Below are 21,561 nucleotides of genomic sequence, written 5' to 3' on the forward strand. Positions count from 1 at the left end.
CTGGAAGAACTACGCATTTCCCGTTGTCTCAAAAAAGCACAGAACATTATAAAGGACACCCAACATCCCTGTCAGTTCCTTCAGGCAGATGGTACAGATCAATAAACACAAGCACAAGACTTCAGACTTCAGAATATTTATTGTACCCTTGGGTAAATTCGGTTTACAGTGAGTGAGTCATCTCGTATTGTGAACACACAGAACACCACAAGACAAGACAAAGTGACGGCAGTGCTTAGGCTAAAAGAACAAAGAGGATGGCCTCAAGATAAAAAGCAAAGTAAGTTTGAACATCAGTAGATAAAAAGGCCTAAAAATGCGTCCAACCAAGCCAAATGATAAAGATGTGCCATTCATAAAAACAAGATAAAAGAAACAGTACAGGAAATAAATACATAAGTTATGTTACAGTTCCTCTCACTTGTTAATAGCGCTGATGGCTGCTGGTACAAAGCTGTTTTTGTAGCGTCTGGATTTACAAGCAGGTACTGTGAACCTCCGACCTGGTGGGAGCAGCTGAAACTCACCATTAAGGGGGTGGGAGTCATCTCTTACAATAGAGTTAGCTATCCTCTGTAGCTGTTTAGCATACAGGGATTCTGGGTGAAGCTGAGACTCTCCAATCAGCTTGCTAGACCATTTCACGATTTGGTTTAAACAGTTTTTGTTTTTTAAGGACACGTTTCCAAACCATGAAACAAGACAGAAAGATAAGACTGATTCAATAAAAGCACGATAAAACAAGGTCAGCATGGTCCTGTCAATGTTAAAAGTGGACAGTTTTCTCAGAAAAAAACAGGCGCTGGCATCCTTTTTTGTGCACAGCTTCGCAGTTTGCCTCAAAGTTCAGTTTGTTGTTGATGACAGTTCCAGGATATTTGTATGTGTTGACACACTTCACTATCTGACCTTTTAAAACTGTGGCCTCTTGATTTGAAGCCCTGTTTTTACGAAAGTCAATGATCATGTCTTTTGTTTTGGAAATGTTCATCCCAAGGAAAGATTTACTGCACTAGTCAAGAAAATCATTAACCACTGGGCCATGGCTCGTGTCATTGTTTTTCAGCAGGCTGACAATAACTGTGTCATCTGCGTACTTTAAAATGGTTCTATCCTCTCTGCTGCTGCGGCACATGTTTGTATAGAGGATGAACAAGAGAGGAGACAGCACACATCATTGTGGGGAGCCAGTGGAGGATGTAACCTGATCCGAGACAGCTCCATTCACTCTCACTTTCTGTGTCCGGTCAGTTAAGAAGTTCAAAATCCAACACACAAGATTGTTGCTTATGTTAAAATGCTCTAAAAGCCTTAAGGCTAAAACATGGGGTTGGATTGTATTAAAAGCAGATGAAAAATCAATAAATTAAAGTCTCACATGTGTTCCTTTCCCCTCCAGATGTTTAAAAAGCAAATTTAATAAAGTAACTGTAGCATCTTCTACCCCTCTGTTGGGTGTATAAGCAAATTGCATGGGATCAAGGTCATGCTCAGTTTTCTTCAAAATTTCAGATCTAACAATTTTCTCAAAACATTTCATTACAATCGATGTCAGTGCGACTGGTGTGAAATCATTGAGGGTTTTGGGAGAACTGATTTTTGGGGCAGGAATAACAACAGCATCCTTCCAGACTCTTGGCACATGCTGCATCTTTAGAGAGTGATTGAAAATGTGCTGAAAAACAGAGCTCAGCTCCTTTACACAAGGTTTCAGCAAGCGGCCACAAATGTTATCAGGACCATAGCTTTTATTTGGTTTAAGGGAACAGAAGGATTTTTCAACGTCCTTCTGGGAAATAAAAAAGTGCTGATTGTCACTCACTTTATGACTCACCTCCTGTATTTCCTGACTAAAATCAAAAGCATCGAAACGTGTATAAAAACAGTTAGGTGCATTTGCAAATTCAATGTCTGACTAAAAGCCATCAAAAGAGATGATACTGCTGGTTTTAGAGTATTGAAGGCCTGCAATGGCTTTCATGCTAGACAAAGCAGATCCAAGATTATTTATAGCCAGTTCTCCAACTTCCATTTGTAGTCCTGCTTTACTTTTAAAATCCCAATTTTCACCTCCTTAGTGGCTGTGTGCAGCTTGGAGGCTGCTCCATGTTTAAAAGCAAGTCTCTTGGCCTGTATACAAGCCCTAACTGACCTAGTGACCCATGGCTTATTGTTGGGAAACACTTTTACACGCCTGCAGGGAATGATCATGTCCCTGCAAAAGGTGGCATATGAACAAGTGACATCCGCAAGTTCATCAAGATCATCAACACAGGCTTCTTTAAATATGTCCCAATCAGTGCAGTTGTAGCACTCCTGCAAGCAAAGCACAGCCTCCTCAGTCCAGTCCTTAATGTCTCTTGTATGGACCTTTTCCCTCTTTAACACAGTTCTGTATGTAGGCAGGAGATGCACACAGTTGTGATCCCCCGAGCCCAGGGAGGATAACGGGAGAGATTTATATGCCTCCTTAACAGACCCATAGCAAAGATCAATAGTTTTATCCTGTGTGGTTGGACAGGTTACATATTGATAAAAGTCAGGTAGTGTCTTTTTAAGGGAGACATGGTTGAAATCACCCAGTCTGAAGATCGGTGCATCAGGTGAGACAGATTGCAGTTTCTGCACCACATCATGGATAACACTGCAGGCAGAAGAGGCATTCGGATGTAAATAAACTGTTGTGATAAACAGTTGCGGGAACTCATGGGGCAGGTAGAAAGAACGCAACGATACACATGAAAGTTCAAGTTCAACATGTGGAGTACAGATGCGCTCTCTGACAGTCACAGATTTAGGATGACAGTACTGTTGATTTACATAGAGACAGACTCCACCTCCCTGTGATTTCCCCGTTACCTCTGAGTTTCTATGCTAACAGAGTGGCGCACCAAAGCCATCAATCAGCAGGTCTGCATCTCGATCACGTTCAGTGAGCCACGATTCTGTAAAAGTCAGAATCCCACCGTCTTTAAAATCCTTCAGAAAGCGGACGTTTCCCTGAAGTTCGTCCATCTTATTCTGGAGGGACTGGGCGTTCCCCAGGATCATCGAAGGCAGGGGAACCCGGTTGAGCCTCAGCTTCCTCATGCGTAACCGTACACCTCCCCTCTTTCCTCGCTTCCTCCTTCGGCTTCTCTCCCTCCGTTTATCACCACCAGTTCTTGCGTTAGGCAGTTTAAGGATGTGATCCGGAATCTGTGCTGTGATATCTGACACATCAGCCGGCACTATGTATTTAAGTTGGAGCAGTTCATTTGTGCTATACTGCAGCCTATCATCGCTAACAGTCCAGCTGTCATTCAGGACGAGCAGGAGAAACAGTAGCCAGAAACACACCGTAGAGCGAAGAAAGTCCATTTTAGCCATGCTGTCTATGAAGACTCCACAAGGAGTGTAAAGGAGAACATGAAACAACTTACAAACAACTACAAACAACAAACAAATAAAAATACGAGGATGCCAAACTCTCTGACGGGTTGCTGTGTGCGCAAGCGTCCCAGACCCAAATAGACTCCAAATGCAATAATAACCCTCAATCTTGCAAAAAAACTATATGCAATATACTGTTTTTATGCAATGACTGGGTGCATATGACTGTGTGTTATGTATGCTGCTAATGTTGTTATATGTTTATAATTATCCTTTTTTAGATTTTTAATAGACTCAATGATGCACTGACTGGAGAGCACTTTAAATGTCGTTTTACTTGTGACAATGACAATAAAGACCTATTCTGTTCAAGTGGGTCCATACTGAGATGTTGGCATTTGGTTTTAGGGAGATCTTGGGTCCGTACTGAGATGTTGGCTACAGTGTGGACATTTTGGGCTTCATTGTGTAGATATTGGGTGTCATGAAAAAGTCCACTGCCCCCCTTAACTTTTATAGGAACTGCAAGATTTTCAGCTTTTCACAGGGATGTTGTAGAAGCACCTTTTTTTTCCCAAAATGCTGAGAAAAATCCCAGGAGGTCGGAGCTGCAGTCAAAAAAATTTTAGGACCTCAGGAAAAGGGTCAAAAATAGGGTCAAAGGACACCCAACTTTGAAATCCACTTTTGCAGTTTTAACATCCAACTTTGCAGTACTAACTGAATACCGGACCCTAATTAGGGTTAGGGTTAACTTATAAAGTAAATGTTCAAGTTTCGCTTTCACTATACAATTCTGTCTGCCACAGGGTATGAACCCCCCTTGGAAATGAATGGCATCTGCCATTATGCAACCAAAACTATAAGAGGATTTGTTTTCTCAGGTAGGTATTGGTAGCAAATAACTGTGAGTACTCTTCCCAGCTAAAGAAAAAGAGTTCTGCTGAGGCAAAGACAGAAAATAAGCATGTGTTTCCCCCAACCACAGAAACTTGAGAGGGTTCACAACCGACAGTTTTCATTCTTCCTACTAGATCGGTAAGGTACCAGGTGTTATACTGCGTTCTCTTTACCTTGGAAGTCGGAGGTCGGAGCTGGGAATAATGTCATACCCGAGTTCACAGCAATCACAGTTCAAGCTAGGTTAGCCAGTGTAAGCAATACCAGTTGATAACAACACATTATGCTGTATTCTGCGCACACAAACACTGTAGCAACATTTCCACAGATGACGGTCGGACAGAACTGTGTATGACTTTTTTTTTAGACAGAGGTGCGAATTAACAGTAAATCAGTACAGCTTTCATTACTGTTGATGCACAGAACATCCATCTTGGATTTTGAGGTTGGGTTGGTGACTTTCCGCATTGGAAAGCCGACTTTAGTGGGTGTTCCAGTTGACATTTACAACTGCGAACTTTGAAATTCCAAATTCCTAGTCCAGATGGAACGCACCATTTTACTCTGCCTTTATTGTAGCACTAAGATCAGGGGGTTTTTTTTTGTTTGCTTGTTTTGGTAAATTGGTATTCTTAATGTTTCTTGCATTGGACATTAGCGAGGCTGCTAGCTAGAGCCATGTTGCTAACACTAGCAGCTAGAAAATGAGCCATGAAGCCAGGACCAATAAAATTTGTCTATTTCTGGCTTCTAACTTTAGTGACTGCATTGTTATTTTGACAGCAACAATAATATTACTTCAAAACGCTGGCGGGGAGGATAAGTTGACTGTTGAACAAAAGTTGTCTATTTCCACTTTAACAAAGGTTTAAATGGGCTATTTATCAATTGACAAAGGGACGAAGCCATGGTTTTAAAATGAGATGCTCCTGAGGCAGGAACTCCTGTCTCAATATGAGTTTTGAGCAGCGGCTTTGCAGGAATGTAACTTTCAAGCCTAAATCTGTTTTTGTTGGTTGATATCCACTGAATGCCGACTGAGCCTCTCAGCTGAAGGCAAACTAGCCAGTAAACTATGAGACTGGTTTGTGTTTTAGCGCCCTGACACAGGGAGCCAACAGTCAGTCGCTGGTTAATGTTAGGCTGTCACTGAGCGGCTGTTGCCCTAGTTGTAGCGGTGTGTCCTGCACCATTGGCACCAGTCGGCCCTTGTTGGCTGTTTTTTGGCTGATTCAGCATGTTGAATTGATGTCAGTGCATGAAACAAGAAACAGAAGTTAAGAAAACGGCTCAAGTCAAGAGGTCAAAACAATAAACAAAACTTGATATATTAGGTAAGATTATGTTTTTAGACATTGAGCTCTTTAGCAAAAATGGTTAGCAATTGTTTGCCTCATCGTTAGCTAGTGCGTGGTAAATATCCTTTATTCCTTCAACATCAGATTGTGTCGTTAATGTGCTAACTGGCTAACTAGTGTCTTAAATCCGCCATGTCAGTCTTGGGATTTTCTTTATTAATGAGGATTACAGGCTACAACCGGCTGGAGACGTTTGCTGCTGCTGCTATTCCTCCCACACAGATGCAGAATGTACATGCTAGCTGGCTGTTGGCTGTAGTCTTTGAGTGTGACTTTTTGGCCGATACACAGGTGATGTGAGGTAACAACTGGCCTTCGTCACCACTAGTTCTTTGATGTTGGTTTAGTGTGTTTGGGCCTTTAGATTATGACAGCAATGACCACTTCAATCAAACTTTAAATCACAATTTAGTTTGACATGTTGGAGGATGATCCAAACGTAAAATACTTTTCTCTATGCCTACTGATGGCCCCAATGAGCCACGTGACATGGAAGTAAAATGTTTAAATGTTTAAATATAATTGTCTCAAAATTATATTTCCATGCATAGCATTTTGAGACCTGCTGCATGTTGTCATAAAATTAACATCCCTGGACTACATTTAAAAAAAAAAAGTGCATACAAAATTAAAAAAAGGAACTAATGATTTAAAAAAGGGTTTTCTAGTTTTTAATGCTCATAGACAACTACCCAACCAGAAGTAGTATTTTGAGCATTAAAGGTGTTTTGATTGCCTAGTGATTGTCATTCCTTAGGAATTCTGGGTAATGTAGTTGGATGAATGAATTCAGCATCAAAGTAAGTGTTAGGTGCATTGACAGCTCTCTGAACTGTAGCATCAGTGGCTGGAGAGTTTGGAAACCAGAGGCGGTCAGTTTAATATATATAATGATATATAACAGGAAGTCTTTGCACCTGCTTCACCCAAAATATCCACTCAGGCCGCAGGTAAAATATGTGTTGTGCTGCAGTTATATCTTGTTTGGTGTTTTGCCTCGCTAGATTTGCGATTTTTCGGAGCTGTGTCTCTTTGATGCCTGGCACCTGGTCACAGAGGGCAGAAAAATACACCGTCACATACTGAGAGTGGATCGTAAGTGATGATTGAGAGGGAGTTATTATATTTGTGTATGTCACAATGGTCATGGGCCATTTTGGACCAGTCGGCTAAATAAATATGCTCTGAACTGGCTGCGGTGCAGTGTGCGCAAAAACCGTGGGGGCACACAAGAATGAACCACATAAATGTAAATAAATACGCAGCGCCATGTGAAGCTGCACACGCAAAAGCACCCTTCATGTTTTTCACTGATAATTTTCACTTGTGTTTTCCTCTGGGTTACACCAACTTGATGGTACACACACACCTCGCAGTCGTCTTTTGGTCAGGACGTTATGATGCATCCCAGATGCTGCATCAGTTGTTTTCCTCTATCACACACTGCACAGGATAAAATGAGCAATGGTGACACCTAACACTCACTTTTGTCCCCATGCCTGACTTTATCTGGCTGATATCGTGTAGTCTGATTTTGGCATTTCTCTACAATGATTCTGATTATAGTGACTTTACCTCCATATCTGATAAACTGACCGGTTCTAAAATGTTGATGTTAGCTCTACGGGAAAAGATAAATGGAAATATTTTTTCTCACAACCTCCAACAGTCCTCTGTGACCAGAACACCCCCCCTTCCCCTCCACATGTCCTCTGTAACCCGTCCTCCTCCCAGGCCGACCATGCTTTCATCGATCAGTGGCGTCTCAGTAGTTTGGAGAAGAATCCAGAAGAGGCGGGCTTGTCACTCTTGGCCTGTGACTCCTCTTTGGCCTCCTTCTCCTCTCCCAACCCCAGCTCCCCCTCCAGTTGCTCCAGCTCCGACTGGTCCAGCAGCTCAAAGTCCTCCACCTCGCTGTCCGACTCCTCGGCCAGCTCCAGCAGCCTGGTGGATTCTGGGAGTCTTGACCGCTCCGAGCCTTCGCTCAGCGCCTTGAAGCCGACCGCTGCTTCTATCCTCTCCTGGATGGCGGCTGTGACAGCTGCGGCGATGACGTCGCCCGCCATCTGGTTGACTAATTCGAGGGCTTTGTCGGTGGTTTGGTCTTTGTGAGGAGAGGGCGTATGCTTGGATTTGATTGGCTGCTGGGGCTGAGGTCGAGGCAAGGGAAGGCCGAGGCTGAAGTCATCGTCATCGTCGCCATTGGTCGTCGTGCCATTGTCAAGTGAGGGGAATTCTGGAAGGCCTCCAGTGAACGCTTCTTCTCTGTCGAGGTCTGTGAGGTAAAAAGAAATGACTCGTGGTAACACTGTAAAACAGAGAGACATCAACAAGGAAGCAAGCAAAAAATATTATACAGTGTGCAGCTTCATAACCGCATGTGTATATTTATATTTATCTTGTGTAAATGAGGATAGAATAAACAAACAAAACCACATTATGGCTCAAACAGAGGCCCTGCTCTCAGTGACAACGGCAGAGAAAGCAAAATGCTCTCAAGTTTGGTTTTACTTCACAAGAGGTGATGCTGACTGGCTTGTTGCCTAAAGCTTAACAACAGCAATCATTCCAAACATCTAGTGAAAGTGCATCACATACAGGTGGCAAAGTGCACTATTTTCAACCTCCTAGCTTGTAGTTCATCTCCTGTTACCCCGTCCACCTCGGGTATGTTATAGTTTTTAACAGTAATTCATTCAGGTACTAGCATTGTTTAAAGCTTAGCGATGCCCATCCCTATATGCTTTTATTGTAGACATCTTTATTTTTTAAAAAACGTGTCAATCTGTAAGACAGTGTGGAGCTGACATACCCTCTGAGTTCTCAGTCTGTGGTGTGTGTCCTTCTGACAGGTTGAAAGTACCGTTGTCCGTCCACGTCACATCAGACACCTCTGTGTCTGACACAGACATTTCCTTACACACAGTGGAGTCGAGCTGTAGGAGAGAAACACAAGGAAACGTCAGATTTCAGAGTAAAAAACACAGACAAATGTCATCTGGTGGCAGAAATAATCTGATTAATTGACAGACTCAAACCTGAGTGGGTGGAGCAATGATAAGAAAATGCTATTTTCTGATGGGAAAATAAGTTAGCTGGCAAATCTAAACAACTACAGAAATGTAAAACAGCAATAAATGTGTATGTCAAATGTTTCTCTTATATCATGGTGCTAATGTTGATGAAAAAAGAGGCAGTAAGGAAAAGAATGGGACTTAAGTCAGCACCAACCAACAACTGTTGCTGCTTTCAAATCTAATCTGATTGCAACATTACCGAGTTTATGGGGAAGAGGATAAAATATATCTACATGCCACATGACGTCTGCTGTGGGCACTATACTTGATTGGTACTTGAAGGCCACAGGATACAGAAAAAGTTTATAGAGAACAATTGAACCTTTTTTCTTGTCAAAGTGTGTGGCAATGTGTTGTATTGTTGATTTTTAATTGTTCCAGGATTTTTCCTTTTTAATACACAAAATGTTTTGAGCTTGAAGGTTCATTATTGACTTTGGAAATAGCAGTCTGATAGATAAAATAGCACTGAGTACAAGGCCCACTTACTGCAGGCTGTTCTCACAAATATTTTGTATGTTTTCCTACGAAAAGCAATGCATCCCAATTCATACATATCGAACGTATTTTAAAAGGCTGCGATCATGTGACCAATGCGCTGGCGGCAGTAAACAAGGAAGCAGTCCTGAGCGCTTGTAAAGGGGCAGATTGGGGTGATGGATGGGTCACAAAAAACAGACTTTCATCCAGGACTTTCTCCTGGAGTTGCGTGTTCGGAGTCGTGTGAACTTTGAGTCATTTTAAGGTCCGTCCTCACCATGTTTGTTTTTCTAAACTTCACCTCCATAACTTTATGTTAATTACATAACTGTACATTAAAGTGGAATTTATACTTCTGCGCTGAATTGACGCCATACCTACGGCGTAGCCTGATGTGCACCATCCCAAAAATTTAACTATACCTCGCGGTGACGCAGACCCCCTGTCTGCTTCTGTAAGCTGAAACCATTTCCCTCAGTAGAAACAAAGATTTTATTTACTTTAATTTCACAGATAAGAAACAATAAATTGTGAAGACAGTAAAGCCTCCACAAAAATAGCATTTTATGTCCTTTATGTGATTTATCCTGGCTTCATATGAGCAGAGGAAATCTCCGCTAGTTGCTAGGCTAATTTATACAATGTAAAATGCTACAGACTTGTGCAAATAATGTTAGCATGTTATATTTGTTTGGGAAATGTGTTTAGTATAAGACAGTTGTTTTGACGGTGAAACTTGTGAGGGTTATGGAGCCGAATTCTGTAACTTTATCTTTGTTAAATGTTGCTGTTGTTCCTGGTTTCATTTAAGTGGATGAAAAGTCCACTAGCTGCTAGGCTAATTTATACAATGTAAAATGCCATAGGCTTGTGTTAATAACTTTAGCATGTTTTGTGGTGAAAATGTGTCCAACGAAAGACAAGTGCTTTGTCTGTGAATGCTGCGAGTTGTAATGAAACTGATTTGTGTACTTGTGTTTGAAATTGTCTCTATTAAGCCATGTTTAATGTGTGTTTAATGTGTGTTTTGAATCAACTCAACTTTACAGCACTTCACAGAAACCCCGCTGCCAACTAGTGTTTTGGAGGTGTAACTGCAGAGTGACACACACACACCACCTCACAAGTATAAATGCTCATAATGGCGAAGGCTCAGCATAGAGCTGACTCACAAGTATGAATCTGCCTTGAGGACGTAAAATTATTCATGGGACACAAATTTGGAGGATATCATAGGAACCGTTCTATGATAATAAGTTGCTTACTGGAAACTTTCTGGAATTAGTTCAGTTGTGATCAAAATCCATCCACCAATGAAGGCTGAAATATGTGGCTAAAAATGTGTGGGTCTTTGCTTTCCAGTCTCAAGTCAACTTGAGAGTCCAGTCTCACGTAAGTTAATTCTCACAGCAGTCAAATCCAAATTCATGTCCATGTCCATGTCTCCACTCTTAACCTACAGTCCTGTTAGTGTGATGACTCATCCCTCTGCATCATCTCCACTTTATTCATACAGGTGTGATATAAAGTATCCCATGTTGAGACTTTCATGAGAGGCACAGTCAGTGAATATAATCTGTAATAAGGTGTTTGGCTTGAATAGCAAAAGCTTTTAGCGTTCACTTTGGCACAGGCCTGATGTGGATCATGTGAACTGAATTTCAATTAGCTTTCACAGGATCCTGTCAGTCAACAGAAGCATCATTAAATCGAGATGAGCTGATCAGCCAACCTTGGGAAACATGGAAGAAAGGTCCGACTCGATGCCTTCTTTCTCAGTCTGAGCTTGCATGATCCTCTTCTCTGAAAGGAAGAAAACGTGAATGAGGTGGTGATTTTGTAATCAAAAAGTAGATGAGAAGCTATAGTTTTATAAGGGCATGACTAAATAATGTGTGGGTATTTGTACTTTATTTAAACTTTATCCAGCTCATGGAGGGGTTTCCATTTGCTGCTCTACACTCTGTTGTTTCAAGTATTTTACATTTTACATTTGAAAGAAACAAAGAGCAAAACTCTTTCACTAGGATGTGATGCCTACAAATGTTATCAAGACAACAAATGAAAACACATAACATATTGAAATGTGTCATAGTTACCATGGTTCTCTTTGATTTTCTGAAGGAACTCCCCGATGCCAAAGTCCAGCTTCTGCAGAACTGGCTCCAGCCACAAACCAACCTCGTGAGATGAAATCAGAGGCCACAGGAAAACGCCCAGCACTGCAGGGAGAAGTCAAGACAGAAATATGTGAAGAAATTCCCTTAAGGTGGTCTTTGGATATCACGTTCACAAGAATGAGACAGACAAGGTCACAATGACCTTGACCTTAGACCTACAAACATCAAAAACTAATCTGCTCATTGTTACATCCAAGTGGACATTTGCGCCAAATTTGAGGCATTTCTTATGAGGAGTTCTTGAGATATCGTGTTCACATTGGACGGACAACCTGAAAATATAATGCCTCCTGCCACGGCTGTCGCCGGAGCGGAGGCATAAACTCTGGCAGAAGCAACTTCCATGTTCACAAAGCTAAAATTAATGTTTTTGTCAATGGAGTCTTGTGGCTTTGATGAGAGCATGGGGAAGTAAAGCCGTAAATGGCTTCCCTAACAGAAGGGGCTGTCTGGGTAAGGTAAAGCGGTGAAAATATTCTTAATACAGCGTACACTTAAAATGTTTTGCTGCTGCCCCCGTCCACAGTAGTACACTGCTTAGCTCGTTGTACTTCTGCCTGTTTCTTTTGTATTTACCAATGTGTTACCACTGCTGACCAAAAAGAAATTATCTGAATATCAGTGAAAGATTTTCTTCCAGCTAGTAGCGCAGCACGTAATGAGCATAGAGAGGCTAAATTGTGCAAAGTTTCTATCTTTCACTAGAGCTCAACCAAACCAAAACCAGGATAACAAACATGCAGCCACCCTCTAGCTGTACTGGATGTGGTAGTCTAAGCATATAAAGCATGATAGAAATGATCTTTTCATGTGCCAAATTTTAGTTTACTCACCTAAAATATATGAGATAACAATCCCTGGAATGTAGCGTCCTAAGACAGCGAAGAAGGTGCACAAACTGCAAACCAGCAGGCAAAACTAGAAGACACAGAAAACAAAAACACAAAGACAATAAAATTGTACTGACATAGTTTTATCTGTTGTCAGTTACTGTAAGTATACAATAAGTATTGGTTACTTTTTTATATTAAAAAGTTAAAATTATACTGTGCAAATATTTTATCTGAATGGGCAAAATGCCCAAAAGCCTGACAACCACATGCTTCTCTGCTCTACTGTGCGAACTCAGTAAAGACAGCTCAGGCTGGTTTGGATCATCAGCCCACTCTGCCTTACCTTGCCGGGGTTTTGCTGTTTGAAAGCCGACGTCTCTTGGAGGAAGAGTTTGAGGGAGTCGCTGAGCTGAGGTCCAGCCCCGGACCGGCTGTCCTGGCCTGAGTCAATGATCTCCCAGCTACAAGATAAGAGAGACAGAAGAAATGTTAGTCATCCTCACCTCGACAGTGTATGCCACCACTAAAAGTCTGGTCACGTAGGTCAGGTGGTTTCAGACTGGCTTTGTTATCAATAAAGAAAATGTTTCTCTAACCTTATTCAGGTATTTTTTTTGTCTAAACCTGAAACAAAGTTCTGCTGGTCCGTCTTTGTTTGACCAGTGAGGGCACATGATCATTCTTCGAGATCATTTTGTCAATTAAAACTGCATTAACATTTTTGGCCACTGTGAGGCAGCAGAATCAAGCTGTAAAAACGACACTGAGCTAATAATACACACTAATAATTGCTTATCTACATATCCAGAAACGCAAGCATTAGCAAGTGGGCAAGCAATCTGTCAATTATTTGGTCAGTCAATCAAAAAAAAATTAATCAACAACAATTCTGATGATCATTGAATTATATAATCAAGCAAAAACACCAAACATTTGCTCATTCCAGCCTCTGGACTGTGCTGCTTTACGCTGTTTAATTCAGTCAATTAAAGTCCTTTAAAGACATCACACTGAGCACTGGGAACATGCTACAGGCTTTTTTTCACTATTATTTGTGACTTTAGAGACAAGATGATCAATCTGTTAATCGAAAAAGCAATTATTTTATAAGTACATAATGAAGTAAATGTTGCTATGCTGATGATACTCAGCTTTATCTAAGGCAATAATGCTAAATGTCTCAATATAATTTTCCTTGACAGAGATATAATAAATCCTTGATATAATAAAACCGAAATTATTATGTACTTGTAAACGCTTGAAGATCCAGTCATTATTTTAAGTGTATGGCATCCAAGAGAGACAATAAAAACTAATAGAATGGGCAAAGTTGTCATATTGAAATTTTAGGTGTGTTGATTTATTCACGTCATCAACTTGTGCACTGAGTAACATTACAAGTAAACGTTCCACCTTAAAAGCTGTCAGCAGTCGGCCCAGTGAATTAAGTTATTATTTTCCCAGACAACAGCTGCTGTGAGAGGCAGCAAAACATCCTTTCATTTTATAGCTACAGTTTACTAATGCATGTAAGACTTGCCACGGTATGAACAGTGGTTACATGAGCTTCAAAACCAGCCACAACTCAGCCCTGGGCAGAGTGACTGTACGCTATTGACCAATCAACAGACTGCAGTGTTCACAGCTCCACCTTTTAGTACCAGATCTGTGTGCTAGGTACCCCAACAGAGGGGGGACCAAAACTGGGGACGGTCAGGAACAGTTCCATTGGTACAGTCCACAATTTTTCACAGTGGAAACAAAAAAAATGTGCATCAAACTGAACCGAACTGAACCGAACTGAACGGCTTGGTGGAAACGAGGCTTTAGTGTTTATGACTAACACAGACTAATACAGACTCCCTAATACTAAATTATATTCCCTATTCTGTCCATAACCTGGAAAGAATTGTATCCACGCTCTGGTTTCTCTTTATAATCTCCTCCAGTACTCTGAGATTATCTGACCTAAAGCTGTTGGCAGTTGCTCAGTCAGTATTTTATAACTGCGACAACTTGTGTTGTCTTTAAATGTGCTTTACAAGTAAAGTGACTTGACTTATTGTTATGTGCAGATGGTCAACAAGTAATTACTGATGCAGTGACTCTGCATTAAAAATAGTATTAACATTTGACTTGACTAAGAGAGGGATTGAAAAGGTTTATTTGGAGGCTTAGAATTCTACTGGTTGAGGGTCATTGATAAAATTTAGTCCAAGTAAAAAGCCAGTCCAATGCAAATGTCATCGTCTAAATTAAGAAGCCCACAATAAAACTGGCGAGATGACTAAATAGACAGGTGGTAGATGGGAATAGGAACGTGAAAGTGCTTTCCATGCTGTGGTACTGCTGGGAATTCTGGGCCACCTGGTGAGGTATGAAACTTTCCCCTCCACCTCGAGGGTCCCCAAAAAGCACCTCCTGTTGCAGCTCCACTCTCTACCCTCGTGCTCACTTCACAAACAGCAGCTATAAAAGGCTCACATGTGGCTCATGTGTAGGTCATGTGCGATAAATAGATAAGGGTGTGAGGCAGAAGAAGTTTTTTCATTGGGGGGTTCCTTTATCAGGTTGAAACATGTTGCAGGTGATAAAAGGTAAATGTCTGTACTACTCTGACAGAGATAAAACAAATATTAATTTGTCACTAGAGCTGGGTATCGGTACTTGATACCCTTTGAGGTATTGACTAAAATTACTTAATACCAAGTAGTAAGTCCAAACTTCATTAGTCAAATAAAACCTGCTTTTAATCCTTTTTGAAACCAGAGTAACTTTTTGTATTTGGTGGGCAGGGCTTAGCTGGAACCACAACAATTCTCCACAGACATTAGCTAGCACTAACAAGCACATTCTGCTGGCTTGTTTTAGACAATGGAGGAAGATGTCCAGAAATACTCAGTGGTGCGTTCAGAAATACTCATGCTGAGTGTCGGAGCGCACTCTGGCACAAACTGGACTGTTCGTAAATTCGGAGCCTTATCCGAATGTACCATTCGGTTGTCCAGAGCACCGCACTCTCGGAGTGGCAGACCACAGTCTGGGCACTCTGTCTGAGGAGACAGAGCAGCAGAACGCCGTGCTCAGTGAATGTGCGTTTAACTTAACCATTCCTAAATTCATACAGAAATAACGCTCTGTTTCTTCAACCAGCAGGGCCCTCATTTTAGTGTAGAGCATCAGACTGAATTTACGAACAAACCATGTCAGGTCGATCACTCTACAGGACCAACAATGTTACTTGAAATAAGTAAACACTGACCAACGGGACCAGACTGGCCGACCCGTATGCTCTCACTCAGTGGATAGATGATGTCACAGGAAGCTTTGTGGTCGATTACTATGCCAATCTTACAAAGGAGGACGACACTTGAACGGTTTCCTCCAGTTTGTTTTGCTATCAAAGCTAGCTTTAGCTAAAGCGCTTAAAAGATAGCATAACAGAAAAATCCTCTTAATAATTATTAATAATAATTTAATCATCAGTATTTAATAATAATTAATACCTCCCCAAGTTCTGATTATGTGGACATGATAACCCTTATATATATACATAACGTTATTCATCCCTACAACAGGAAAAACTTTTTCCCTAACCTGATATGAAGTGTGCGCTGCACATGTGAGCATTTTTGATGATCACCTCCGTCCAGTCCTTTCGTCTTATCTCATTTAACCATGGCTGTCGTTGTTTTTGTTGATGGGCAGTGGCGGCTGGTATGTGATAAAATGTAAGTTTTGAGTCATGACTCCTTCTATTCTGGTTCCCAACAACACAACAAGATGACATTTTAAAACTCCTTTGTAGCCTACAGCCCTGTGGTGGAGAGTCGTGTTTTGCCTTCAGCTAACAAACTGACGTCTTTGTGTCGCTTATCTTGATGGCCCACCAGCTGATGGAGACATGCAAATAAATTTGCAAACCCATAAAGTTGTAGTTATAGTTTACATCCATGTCTGTGAAAACATGGATGCTTCATAAACATCTTCCCCCCGGCAGCACAAAAGATCTTTAAAATCAACACAGTTTCAAGGTGGACACCCAAGATTAGAGTCATCATTTCAGTATCTGACCAAATGTCTCCTTCTGTTCCTGAGTTATGACATAAGTAAGTAAGTAATGACAGGCAAAGTGTTTTTGCTGAACATTATGATTATCACAGTGAAGCTGACCTTTGACCTCTTGGATATAAAATGTCATCATTGTATCATTTTATCCTGTTAGAATTTTGTGTGAAATTGAACTGAACCGAACTGAACGGCTTGGTGGAAACGAGGCTTTAGTGTTTATGACTAACACAGACTAATACAGACTCCCTAATACTAAATTATATTCCCTATTCTGTCCATAACCTGGAAAGAATTGTATCCACGCTCTGGTTTCTCTTTATAATCTCCTCCAGTACTCTGAGATTATCTGACCTAAAGCTGTTGGCAGTTGCTCAGTCAGTATTTTATAACTGCGACAACTTGTGTTGTCTTTAAATGTGCTTTACAAGTAAAGTGACTTGACTTATTGTTATGTGCAGATGGTCAACAAGTAATTACTGATGCAGTGACTCTGCATTAAAAATAGTATTAACATTTGACTTGACTAAGAGAGGGATTGAAAAGGTTTATTTGGAGGCTTAGAATTCTACTGGTTGAGGGTCATTGATAAAATTTAGTCCAAGTAAAAAGCCAGTCCAATGCAAATGTCATCGTCTAAATTAAGAAGCCCACAATAAAACTGGCGAGATGACTAAATAGACAGGTGGTAGATGGAATAGGAACGTGAAAGTGCTTTCCATGCTGTGGTACTGCTGGGAATTCTGGGCCACCTGGTGAGGTATGAAACTTTCCTCCACCTCGAGGGTCCCCAAAAAGCACCTCCTGTTGCAGCTCCACTCTCTACCCTCGTGCTCACTTCACAAACAGCAGCTATAAAAGGCTCACATGTGGCTCATGTGTAGGTCATGTGCGATAAATAGATAAGGGTGTGAGGCAGAAGAAGTTTTTTCATTGGGGGTTTCCTTTATCAGGTTGAAACATGTTGCAGGTGATAAAAGGTAAATGTCTGTACTACTCTGACAGAGATAAAACAAATATTAATTTGTCACTAGAGCTGGGTATCGGTACTTGATACCCTTTGAGGTATTGACTAAAATTACTTAATACCAAGTAGTAAGTCCAAACTTCATTAGTCAAATAAAACCTGCTTTTAATCCGTATTGAAACCAGAGTAACTTTTGTATTTGGTGGGCAGGGCTTAGCTGGAACCACAACAATTCTCCACAGACATTAGTTAGCACTAACAAGCACATTCTGCTGGCTTGTTTTAGACAATGGAGGAAGATGTCCAGAAATACTCAGTGGTGCGTTCAGAAATACTCATGCTGAGTGTGAGCGCACTCTGGCACAAACTGGACTGTTCAGAATTGAGCCTTATCCGAATGTACCATTCGTTGTCCAGAGCACCGCACTCGGAGTGGCAGACCACAGTCTGGGCACTCTGTCTGAGGAGACAGAGCAGCAGAACGCCGTGCTCAGTGAATGTGCGTTTAACTTAACCATTCCTAAATTCATACAGAAATAACGCCTGTTTCTTCAACCAGCAGGGCCTCATTTTAGTGTAGAGCATCAGACTGAATTTACGAACAAACCATGTCAGGTCGATCACTCTACAGGACCAACAATGTTACTTGAAATAAGTAAACACTGACCAACGGACCAGACTGGCCGACCCGTATGCTCTCACCAGTGGATAGATGATGTCACAGGAAGCTTTGTGGTCGACATTACTGCCAATCTTACAAAGGAGGACGACACTTGAACGGTTTCCTCCAGTTTGTTTTGCTATCAAAGCTAGCTTTAGCTAAAGCGCTAAAAGATAGCATAACAGAAAATCCTCTTAATAATTATTAATAATAATTTAATCATCAGTATTTAATAATAATTAATACCTCCCCAAGTTCTGATTATGTGGACATGATAACCCTTATATATATACATAACGTTATTCATCCCTACAACAGGAAAACTTTTCCCTAACCTGATATGAAGTCGCTGCACATGTGAGCATTTTGATGATCGCCTCCGCCCAGTCCTTTCGCCTTATCTCATTTAACCATGGCTGTCGTTGTTTTGTTGATGGGCAGTGGCGGCTGGTATGTGATAAAATGTAAGTTTTGAGTCATGACTCCTTCTATTCTGGTTCCCAACAACACAACAAGACGACATTTTAAAACTCCTTTGTAGCCTACAGCCCTGTGGTGGAGAGTCGTGTTTTGCCTTCAGCTAACAAACTGACGTCTTTGTGTCGCTTATCTTGATGGCCCACCAGCTGATGGAGACATGCAAATAAATTTGCAAACCCATAAAGTTGTAGTTATAGTTTACATCCATGTCTGTGAAAACATGGATGCTTCATAAACATCTTCCCCCCGGCAGCACAAAAGATCTTTAAAATCAACACAGTTTCAAGGTGGACACCCAAGATTAGAGTCATCATTTCAGTATCTGACCAAATGTCTCCTTCTGTTCCTGAGTTATGACATAAGTAAGTAAGTAATGACAGGCAAAGTGTATTTGCTGAACATTATAATTATCACAGTGAAGCTGACCTTTGACCTCTTGGATATAAAATGTCATCATTGTATCATTTTATCCTGTTAGAATTTTGTGTGAAATTTTGTCGTGATTAGCATATGAATACTGAATTATGGCCAAAAACGTGTATTGTGAGGTCAATGTGATCTTGACCTTTGACCTTCAACCACCAAATTCTAATCTGTACATTCCAAGTGGATGTTTGTGCCAAATTTGAAAAAAATTCCCACCAGGTGTTCTTGAGATATCGCATTCACAAGAATGCGATGGACGAGGTCATAGTGACCTTGCCCTTTGACCACCAAATTCTAAGCAGACCATCCTTGACTCAAAGTGGATGTTCTCATGGTGTTTTTGAGATATCATGTTTACAAGAATGAGATAGATTAAGTACTCTATTGGTATTGGTATCACTTTAAGGGTCCTGGTTTCTTAATTCTTAAAATGATATCCTGCTCTTTTTGTCAGCATTAAAGACAAACATGTCAATTTCTGTTTTTAAACCAATGGCTGAAGTCAAATTTCCGCTGTGGTTAAAATCAAATTAATCAAACTGACAGTGTAACAGGGACAAGGTAACTGTCTCAACACCTTCCAACAGATTATATGACAATGTACTAAATTTAAGTCCAACAGAGGATAAAAACTAGACGTCCTGGAAGCAGCTGGTGTGAGATCCGGTTACCACAACAGGTTCTCGCCAGTTAAAACAGCTGCGAGGTTCCTGTGTTAATTGGGAAATGTGTGATTACAGTCTTTCAGGGGGTATTCATTTCTATAAGAAAAGAAACTTTATTTTCCAAGAGTTATCCACTATTTAAGAAAAAGGACACCAGCAATGGCTGGGTGATCTGTTGTGACATATATACTGTAAAATGACATAAATCTGTCAGCTGCACTGATTTTTCTCGACTATAAACCTCTTTAAAACATCATTTAAGAAAGTAAAAGGTAACGCCGGCATTAACTCATTGCCATAAAAGTTTAATCAAAACAATGCTTAATGTTACTCGAATTCTGTCAGGTCAAACCTTTTTTAAACATTTTGATCACATCCAAGTAGGTACATCATTAGTACATTGTCTGGAAACCATCAATCTCACAACCCACTGGCCAATATTTTGGGGGATCCGGTATATTCAGGCAAAGAATTCCTTTTCTGTGCTCCCGTCACTTCAGCTAACTTCTGTTAACAAATATCTTCATATAAATGATTTTTTTTTTTTTTTTGGAAAAAAAAAGAAAAGCTAAGATAAAGCTAAATTGTCATCAACTGATAGCCGATGGTCTCTGAAATTGCATTCTGGCCAAAGTGTCCTGCCTCTACATGCGGACTGTTTACCTGCTGTTCAAAATGGATTTGTTAACAAATGGAAAACAGAATGCTTCAGATAACAAAATCTTGTCTTGTTGCTTGCAAACAGATTCATCGATTCATTCATTCACTTTCCATAACCGCTTATCCTGTTAGGGGTCGTGGAGGGGCTTTAGGTGAGAGGCAGGGTGCACCCTGGACAGGTAGGGCAGGGTGCACCCTGGACAGGTCACCAGACTATCACAGGGCTGACACATAGAGACAGACAACCATTCACACTCACATTAACACCTACGGGCAATTTAGAGTCACCAATAACCTACATGTCTCTGGACTGTGGGAGGAAGCCGGAGTACCCGGACATAACCCACACTGACACGGGGAGAACGTGCAAACTTCACACAGAGCGGCTCCCCCACCCTGGGGAGTTCAAACCAGGAACCCTCTTGCTGTGAGGTGTCACCACAGTGTTAGGGATCCATAAATATCTGTACATTATTTCAACCTGCTGATTGTGCCAGAGAAAGACTCACCAAAGTCATTATAGTCATACTCTTGGGACCATGGATGTATTCATCAAATTTTATGGCTGTTCATCTAGTAGTTGTTGAAATGTTTGTCCAACATTGGATTTTTGAACCAGGGTGGTAGAGTGAGTGACATTGAATAATTCTATCCTTTTAAAGCCACAGTCTAACACGAGTTGAAAGTTAACTGAAACACTGGCTACCAGCTTCAATCCAAAAACACTTGCACCATACTGTTTGCGAAACTAAACCTCCTAAAGTCCTCCTGCCCCTCCATTTTTCTCCTGAATCCTAATACCCTTTCTGAACCCTATAACCCCATCCAAACCCCCCCCCCGCCCCCCGCCACCCAATGTATCTGCTAGGTTACAAGTAACAAGCAAGCACGAGACAAGCACAAGGAGCTACAGTATCTCATATACACCCACCATCCCTCCCACCTGACCCGAACACCATGTCTTGTCTCAGATAACCCTCATGTCGAAAGGTCAACCCTCTGCTCCCCTCTCGACTTCCAGGCACATGTCCCCTGTAGGAAGCTGATTTCCAAGGAAACATGATGGGTCTAACATGTGACAGTGATACTACGAGGCAATAATAGCAGTAAGGGATGGACAGGGTAAGCATTTCTCCGTACCACGAAAGACAGACGTCTCCCTGGAAAAAGATGCAAGTCCTCTTGGACGAATCACCTTCAAGTTTCACCACATCAAAGTGTGGAAGAGTAGTTAGTTGGAGATTGTTTTCCCACCATCATGGTTCACTGCCATGGGTGAAATGTTTCCAGTGAATGTTTGTTTGGTGGCTTTGTTCAAAAAGCTTGAGTGTAGAACAAGACGTATGTATGTATGAGACTTTAGCAGGAAAGCTAATGTGGGTTGTTGTTTAGAGTCTGTGATTCTGGCTGCTGTCTGACTTAATTTGACCGTCT

At 41.2% G+C, this 21,561-nt stretch overlaps 1 protein-coding gene across 1 annotated transcript in view; it reads right to left on the reverse strand.

Moving 5' to 3' along the window:
• Positions 1–5,006: 5,006 nt before the first annotated feature.
• Positions 5,007–21,561, reverse strand: part of retreg1 (reticulophagy regulator 1) — a 49,398-nt gene continuing 32,843 nt past the window's right edge. Inside the window, exons 4-9 of the mRNA XM_049597589.1 lie at positions 12,544–12,661; positions 12,201–12,285; positions 11,287–11,409; positions 10,920–10,990; positions 8,443–8,566; positions 5,007–7,905 (exon numbers count right to left, since the gene is read on the reverse strand). Coding sequence (XP_049453546.1) covers positions 7,385–7,905; positions 8,443–8,566; positions 10,920–10,990; positions 11,287–11,409; positions 12,201–12,285; positions 12,544–12,661 — 1,042 coding nt within the window. The 3' untranslated portion in view covers positions 5,007–7,384. The remainder of the gene's footprint in view (positions 7,906–8,442; positions 8,567–10,919; positions 10,991–11,286; positions 11,410–12,200; positions 12,286–12,543; positions 12,662–21,561) is intronic.

The sequence above is a fragment of the Epinephelus fuscoguttatus genome, linkage group LG15 (genome assembly GCF_011397635.1).
Source record: "Epinephelus fuscoguttatus linkage group LG15, E.fuscoguttatus.final_Chr_v1".
NCBI lineage: Eukaryota > Metazoa > Chordata > Actinopteri > Perciformes > Serranidae > Epinephelus > Epinephelus fuscoguttatus.